This window comes from Oncorhynchus masou, unplaced genomic scaffold (genome assembly GCF_036934945.1).
Source record: "Oncorhynchus masou masou isolate Uvic2021 unplaced genomic scaffold, UVic_Omas_1.1 unplaced_scaffold_1058, whole genome shotgun sequence".
Lineage (NCBI taxonomy): Eukaryota > Metazoa > Chordata > Actinopteri > Salmoniformes > Salmonidae > Oncorhynchus > Oncorhynchus masou.
The window spans coordinates 126,378-134,930 of record NW_027000287.1 but is presented as its reverse complement, the minus strand read 5'-3'; the positions used below and the strand labels follow the sequence as shown (position 1 = coordinate 134,930).

Here is an 8,553-nt window from a genome sequence, read left to right as displayed (position 1 = left end):
CTGTCACCAGCAACACCCCAACCCGTCACCAGCAACACCCCAACCCGTCACCAGCACCACCCTAAACTGTCACCAGCAACACTCTAACCCGTCACCAGCAACACTCTAACCCGTCACCAGCAACACTCTAACCCGTCACCAGCAACACCCTAAACTGTCACCAGCAACACCCTAACCCGTCACCAGAAACACTCCCAACCATCCTAAACTGTCACCAGCAACACCCCAACCCGCCCCAGCAACACCCCAACCATCCTAAACTGTCTCCAGCAACACCCCAACCCGTCTCCAGCAACACCCCAACCCGTCTCCAGCAACACCCCAACCCGTCTCCAGCAACACCCCAACCCGTCTCCAGCAACCCCCAACGCGTCTCCAGCAACCCCCAACGCGTCTCCAGCAACACCCCACCCCGTCTCCAGCAACACCCCAACCCGCTCTCCAGCAACACCCCAACCCGTCTCCAGCAACACCCCAACCCGTCTCCAGCAACACCCTCAACCCGTCTCCAGCAACACCCCAACGCGTCTCCAGCAACCCCCAACGCGTCTCCAGCAACACCCCAACGCGTCTCCAGCAACACCCCAACGCGTCTCCAGCAACCCCCAACGCGTCTCCAGCAACCCCCCAACGCGTCTCCAGCAACCCCCAACCCCGTCTCCAGCAACACCCCAACCCGTCTCCAGCAACACCCCAACCCGTCTCCAGCAACACCCCAACCCGCTCTCCAGCAACACCCCAACCCGTCTCCAGCAACACCCCAACCCGTCTCCAGCAACACCCCAACCCGTCTCCAGCAACACCCCAACAGCAACACCCCAACCCGTCACCAGCAACAACCCAACCACCCCAACCAGTCTCCAGCAACGCCTCAACCCGTCACCAGCAACGCCCCAACCCGTCACCAGCAACGCCCCAACCCGTCACCAGCAACGCCCCAACCCGTCACCAGCAACGCCCAACCCGTCAACAGCAACGCCCTAACCCGTCAACAGCAACGCCCTAACCCGTCACCAGCAACGCCCTAACCCGTCACCAGCAACGCCCCAACCCGTCACCAGCAACGCCCCAACCCGTCACCAGCAACAACCCAACCACCCCAACCCGTCACCAGCAACACCCCAACCCGTCACCAGCAACACCCCAACCCGTCACCAGCAACAACCCAACCACCCCAACCCGTCAACAGCAACGCCCCAACCCATCACCAGCAACGCCCCAACCCGTCACCAGCAACGCCACCCGTCAACAGCAACGCCAACCGTCACCAGCAACGCCCTAACCCGTCACCAGCAACGCACTCCCCAACCCGCTCACCAGCAACAACCCAACCACCCCAACCCGTCACCAGCAACACCCCAACCCGTCACCAGCAACACCCCAACCCGTCACCAGCAACACCCTAACCCGTCACCAGCAACACCCCAACCCGTCACCAGCAACAACCCAACCACCCCAACCAGTCACCAGCAACGCCCCAACCCGTCACCAGCAACGCCCCAACCCGTCAACAGCAACGCCCCAACCCGTCTCCAGCAACACCCCAACGCTTCCAGCAACCCCCAACGCTCTCCAGCAACACCCCAACCCGTCTCCAGCAACACCCCAACCCGCTCTCCAGCAACACCCCAACGCTCTCCAGCAACACCCCAACCCGTCTCCAGCAACACCCCAACCCGTCTCCAGCAACACCCCAACGCAGTCTCCAGCAACACCTCCACACCCGTCACTCCAGCAACACCCCAACCCGTCTCCAGCAACACCCCAACCCGCTCTCCAGCAACACCCCAACCCGTCTCCAGCAACACCCCAACCCGCCTCCAGCAACACCCCAACCAGCAACACCCCAACCCGTCACCAGCAACAACCCAACCAGTCTCCAGCAACGCCCCAACCCGTCACCAGCAACGCCTCAACCCGTCACCAGCAACGCCCCAACCAGTCACCAGCAACGCCCTAACCCGTCACCAGCAACGCCCAACCCGTCAACAGCAACGCCCCAACCCGTCAACAGCAACGCCCCAACCCGTCACCAGCAACGCCCTAACCCGTCACCAGCAACGCCCCAACCCGTCACCAGCAACAACCCAACCACCCCAACCCGTCACCAGCAACACCCCAACCCGTCACCAGCAACACCCCAACCCGTCACCAGCAACCCCCCAACCCGTCACCAGCAACAACCCAACCACCCCAACCAGTCACCAGCAACGCCCCAACCCGTCACCAGCAACGCCCCAACCCGTCACCAGCAACGCCCCAACCCGTCAACAGCAACGCCCAACCCGTCACCAGCAACGCCCCAACCCGTCACCAGCAACGCCCTAACCACGTCACCAGCAACACCCTAAACCGTCACCAGAAACAGCCCAACCACCCCAACCCGTCACCAGCAACACCCCAACCCGTCACCAGCAACACCCCAACCCGTCACCAGCAACACCCCAACCCGTCACCAGCAACACCCCAACCCGTCACCAGCAACACCCCAACCCGTCACCAGCAACACCCCAACCCGTCACCAGCAACACCCCAACCCGTCACCAGCAACACCCCAACCCGTCACCAGCAACACCCCAACCCGTCACCAGCAACACCCCAACCCGTCACCAGCAACACCCCAACCCGTCACCAGCAACACCCTAACCCGTCACCAGCAACACCCTAACCCGTCACCAGAAACACCCCAACCACCCCAACCCGTCACCAGCAACACCCTAACCCGTCACCAGAAACAGCCCAACCACCCCAACCCGTCACCAGAAACAGCCCAACCACCCCAACCCGTCACCAGCAACACCCCAACCCGTCACCAGCAACACCCCAACCCGTCACCAGCAACACCCCAACCCGTCACCAGCAACACCCCAACCCGTCACCAGCAACACCCCAACCCGTCACCAGCAACACCCCAACCCGTCACCAGCAACACCCCAACCCGTCACCAGCAACACCCCAACCCGTCACCAGCAACACCCCAACCCGTCACCAGCAACACCCCAACCCGTCACCAGCAACACCCCAACCCGTCACCAGCAACACCCCAACCCGTCACCAGCAACACCCCAACCCGTCACCAGCAACACCCCAACCCGTCACCAGCAACACCCCAACCCGTCACCAGCAACACCCTAACCCGTCACCAGAAACACCCCAACCACCCCAACCCGTCACCAGCAACACCCTAACCCGTCACCAGCAACACCCTAACCCGTCACCAGCAACACCCTAACCCGTCACCAGCAACATCCCAACCCGTCACCAGCAACATCTCAACCCGTCACCAGCAACACCCTAACCCGTCACCAGCAACACCCCAACCACCTCAACCCGTCACCAGCAACACCCTAACCTGTCACCAGCAACACTCTAACCGTCACCAGCAACACTCTAACCCGTCACCAGCAACACCCTAAACCGTCACCAGCAACACCCTAACCCGTCACCAGAAACACCCCAACCATCCTAAACTGTCACCAGCAACACCTCAACCCGTCACCAGCAACACCCCAACCCGCCCCAGCAACACCCCAACCATCCTAAACTGTCACCAGCAACACCCACACCCGTCTCCAGCAACACCCCAACCCGTCACCAGCAACACCCCAACCCGTCACCAGCAACACCCCAACCCGTCACCAGCAACACCCCAACCCGTCACCAGCAACACCCCAACCCGTCACCAGCAACACCCCAACCCGTCACCAGCAACACCCCAACCCGTCACCAGCAACACCCCAACCCGTCACCAGCAACACCCTAACCGTCACCAGCAACACCCTAACCCGTCACCAGCAACACCCTAACCCGTCACCAGCAACACCCTAACCCGTCACCAGCAACACCCTAACCCGTCACCAGCAACACCCTAACCCGTCACCAGCAACACCCTAACCCGTCACCAGCAACACCCTAACCCGTCACCAGCAACACCCTAACCCGTCACCAGCAACACCCTAACCCGTCACCAGCAACACCCTAACCCGTCACCAGCAACATCCCTAACCCGTCACCAGCAACACCCTAACCCGTCACCAGCAACACCCCAACCACCTCAACCCGTCACCAGCACCACCCTAAACTGTCACCAGCAACACTCTAACCCGTCACCAGCAACACCCTAAACCGTCACCAGAAACACCCCAACCATCCTAAACTGTCACCAGCAACACTCTCAACCCGTCACCAGCAACACCCTAAACTGTCACCAGCAACACCCTAACCCGTCACCAGAAACACCCCAACCATCCTAAACTGTCACCAGCAACACCTCAACCCGTCACCAGCAACACCCCAACCCGCCCCAGCAACACCCCAACCATCCTAAACTGTCACCAGCAACACCCACAACCCGTCTCCAGCAACACCCCAACCCGTCTCCAGCAACACCCCAACCCGTCTCCAGCAACACCCCAACCCGTCTCCAGCAACACCCCAACCCGTCTCCAGCAACACCCCAACCCGTCTCCAGCAACACCCCAACCCGTCTCCAGCAACACCCCAACCCGTCTCCAGCAACACCCCAACCCGTCTCCAGCAACACCCCAACCCGTCTCCAGCAACACCCCAACCCGTCTCCAGCAACACCCCAACAGCAACACCCGAACCCGTCACCAGCAACAACCCAACCACCCCAACCAGTCTCCAGCAACGCCCCAACCCGTCACCAGCAACAATCCAACCACCCCAACCAGTCACCAGCAACGCCCCAACCCGTCACCAGCAACGCCCCAACCCGTCACCAGCAACGCCCCAACCCGTCACCAGCAACGCCCCAACCCGTCACCAGCAACGCCCCAACCCGTCACCAGCAACGCCCCAACCCGTCACCAGCAACGCCACCAACCCGTCACCAGCAACACCACCAACCCGTCACCAGCAACACCACCAACCCGTCACCAGCAACACCCCAACCATGTAGGGGTTTAAATCACTAGAGTTAGAGGCAGAAAGACTAGGAGGGTTAGGGATTATGGTACATACTTCTCTGGTTTGAGGTCTCTGTAAACTATGCCCAGATGGTGCAGGTGGTCGAGAGCCAGAGCCAGCTCTGCTAGGTAGAATTTGACATCTTCCTCTGTAAACATAACCTAGTGAGAACTGGACACATTTACTGTCTGGCCTCGGAGGGAAGAGTCATAGGCAACACATTATAATGTCACATTTCTAAATACAGTTAGAGCTACACAAAACAATATTATTTACATTATATAAATAATACTATTTACACATTTAAATACAGCCATATTCTTTATAGCATTATACACTGTGGCCAGTTTATTAGGTACACCACCCCCGTTCATGATAATGGTTAGCTCCTACAGACAGTGAGTCATGTGGCTTGTTATATAAAGCAGGCAGATGGGCATCAAGCCATTCAATCACTGTTCGACTGAACGTTAGAATGGGAAAAAAAGAGTGACCTAAGAGACTCTGAGCCGGTCTCCTGGCCTTTTTACACACACAACAGTGCCTAGGGTTTACCCGAATACGGAGCGACAAACACAAAACACCTAGCCAACGGCAGTCCTGTGGGCGAAAACAGCCCGTTGATGAGAGGCCAAAGGAGAATGAAAAGAATTGTGCCACAAACAGGCAAATAACGGTGCGGTACAACAGTGGTGTGCAGAACAGCATCGCGGAATGACCAACTCGTCGGTGCTTATCACAGATGGGATATTGCACCGGGGTCCGGACGACCACACCGGGGTCCGGACGACCACACCGGGGTCCGGACGACCACACCGGGATCCGGACGACCACACCGGGATCCGGACGACCACACCGGGATCCGGACGACCACACCGGGATCCGGACGACCACACCGGGATCCGGACGACCACACCGGGGTCCGGACGACCACACCGGGGTCCGGACGACCACACCGGGGTCCGGACGACCACACCGGGATCTGGAAAAACATTGCCTGGTGCGATGAATCCCGGTTCCTGTTGCATCATGCTGGATTTGGCGTAAGCAGTCCATGGCCCCAACCTGCCTGGTGTCAACGGTACAGGCTGGTGGGGGTGGTGTAATGGCGTGGGGAATGTTGTCCTGGCACACGATAGCAATGTTTGAACGCCACATCTTGTAGAATCCATGCCCCAAAGAATTCTGACTGCTCTGGAAGCAAAAGGGGATCCTACCCAGTAGTAGATGGGTGTACCTAATAAACTGGCCATTGACTGTACATTTAAATGCAGTCAAAAGCAAAGTGAATAACCCACATCTTGGGAAATTATTTCTAATGGACTATAGCAGTAGAAAGGTGTCTCACCTCTTTGGATAAGCGCGTAAAGACGTCTCCTCCCCTGAGAAAGTCCAGGATTAAATAGAGCTTCCCTTCGGTCTGGAAGGCTGAGAGACAAGGAGCGTTAGACACCTCTATAGTCAGAACAATGACAGTGACTAACCGTAATGCAACTTGACTATGAAGGGGAGAGAGGGTAGTGGTGAAGGGTCAGGGGTGAAAGATCAGACTAACCGTAGTGCAACTTGACTATGAAGGGGTGATTGACCTCCACTAAAATGTCTCGCTCCATCTTGGTGCGAACTCTGTCCCTGACTGGACAGACAAAGAGAGAGAGACAGATACAGGGTGACACAACCGAGGCACAGGGCGACAGACACACACACAGACACACCGAGGCACAGGGCGACAGACACACACACACAGACACACCGAGGCACAGGGCGACAGAACACACACACAGACACACCGAGGCACAGGGCGACAGACACACACACAGACACACCGAGGCACAGGGCGACAGACACACACACACAGACACACCGAGGCACAGGGCGACAGACACACACACAGACACACCGAGGCACAGGGCGACAGACACACACACAGACACACCGAGGCACAGGGCGACAGACACACACACAGACACACCGAGGCACAGGGCGACAGACACACACACAGACACACCGAGGCACAGGGCGACAGACACACACACAGACACACCGAGGCACAGGGCGACAGACACACACACAGACACACATGAGATTCCAGACAAACAGGGTCATTAGTTTCTACAATATGATATATGTCTGTAAAGCATTGAAGTGAGCATAGTGTCAGAGAGACCATCTGAGAGAACATGCATGATGATAACTGGACTGTAAAGCATTGAAGTGAGCATAGTGTCAGAGAGACCATCTGAGAGAACATGCATGATGATAACTGGACTGTAAAGCATTGAAGTGAGCATAGTGTCAGAGAGACCATCTGAGAGAACATGCATGATGATAACTGGACTGTAAAGCATTGAAGTGAGCATAGTGTCAGAGAGACCATCTGAGAGAACATGCATGATGATAACTGGACTGTAAAGCATTGAAGTGAGCATAGTGTCAGAGAGACCATCTGAGAGAACATGCATGATGATAACTGGACTGTAAAGCATTGAAGTGAGCATAGTGTCAGAGAGACCATCTGAGAGAACATGCATGATGATAACTGGACTGTAAAGCATTGAAGTGAGCATAGTGTCAGAGAGACCATCTGAGAGAACATGCATGATGATAACTGGACTGTAAAGCATTGAAGTGAGCATAGTGTCAGAGAGACCATCTGAGAGAACATGCATGATGATAACTGGACTGTAAAGCATTGAAGTGAGCATAGTGTCAGAGAGACCATCTGAGAGAACATGCATGATGATAACTGGACTGTAAAGCATTGAAGTGAGCATAGTGTCAGAGAGACCATCTGAGAGAACATGCATGATGATAACTGGACTGTAAAGCATTGAAGTGAGCATAGTGTCAGAGAGACCATCTGAGAGAACATGCATGATGATAACTGGACTGTAAAGCATTGAAGTGAGCATAGTGTCAGAGAGACCATCTGAGAGAACATGCATGATGATAACTGGACTGTAAAGCATTGAAGTGAGCATAGTGTCAGAGAGACCATCTGGAGAGAACATGCATGTGATGATAACTGGACTGTAAAGCATTGAAGTGAGCATAGTGTCAGAGAGACCATCTGAGAGAACATGCATGATGATAACTGGACTGTAAAGCATTGAAGTGAGCATAGTGTCAGAGAGACCATCTGAGAGAACATGCATGATGATAACTGGACTGTAAAGCATTGAAGTGATGCATAAAGCATGTCAGAGAGACCATCTGAGAGAACATGCATGATGATAACTGGACTGTAAAGCATTGAAGTGAGGCATAGTGTCAGAGAGACCATCTGAGAGAACATGCATGATGATAACTGGACTGTAAAGCATTGAAGTGAGCATACTGTCAGAGAGACCATCTGAGAGAACATGCATGATGATAACTGGACTGTAAAGCATTGAAGTGAGCATACTGTCAGAGAGACCATCTGAGAGAACATGCATGATGATAACTGGACTGTAGCATTGAAGTGAGCATACTGTCAGAGAGACCATCTGAGAGAACATGCATGATGATAACTGGACTGTTACCTTTCAACGAAGCCTTCTTGAGGACTTTCATTGCATATAACTGACCCGCGTCTGGACCTGTGACCTTCCGGACCAGAAAACCTTTCCGAAGGAACCCTGT

At 55.8% G+C, this 8,553-nt stretch overlaps 1 protein-coding gene across 1 annotated transcript; it reads right to left on the bottom strand.

Annotated features, from left to right (window-relative positions):
• Positions 1-4,970: 4,970 nt before the first annotated feature.
• LOC135528924 (ribosomal protein S6 kinase alpha-6) lies at positions 4,971-8,522 on the bottom strand. Its single transcript, XM_064957922.1, has 4 exons — positions 8,454-8,522; positions 6,485-6,565; positions 6,278-6,357; positions 4,971-5,090 (listed from the first exon to the last, which is right to left on the bottom strand). The coding sequence occupies exons 1-4, from the start codon at positions 8,482-8,484 to the stop codon at positions 4,971-4,973; spliced, it is 312 nt and encodes a 103-aa protein (XP_064813994.1). The 5' UTR covers positions 8,485-8,522.
• Between the last annotated feature and the right edge of the window lie 31 nt (positions 8,523-8,553).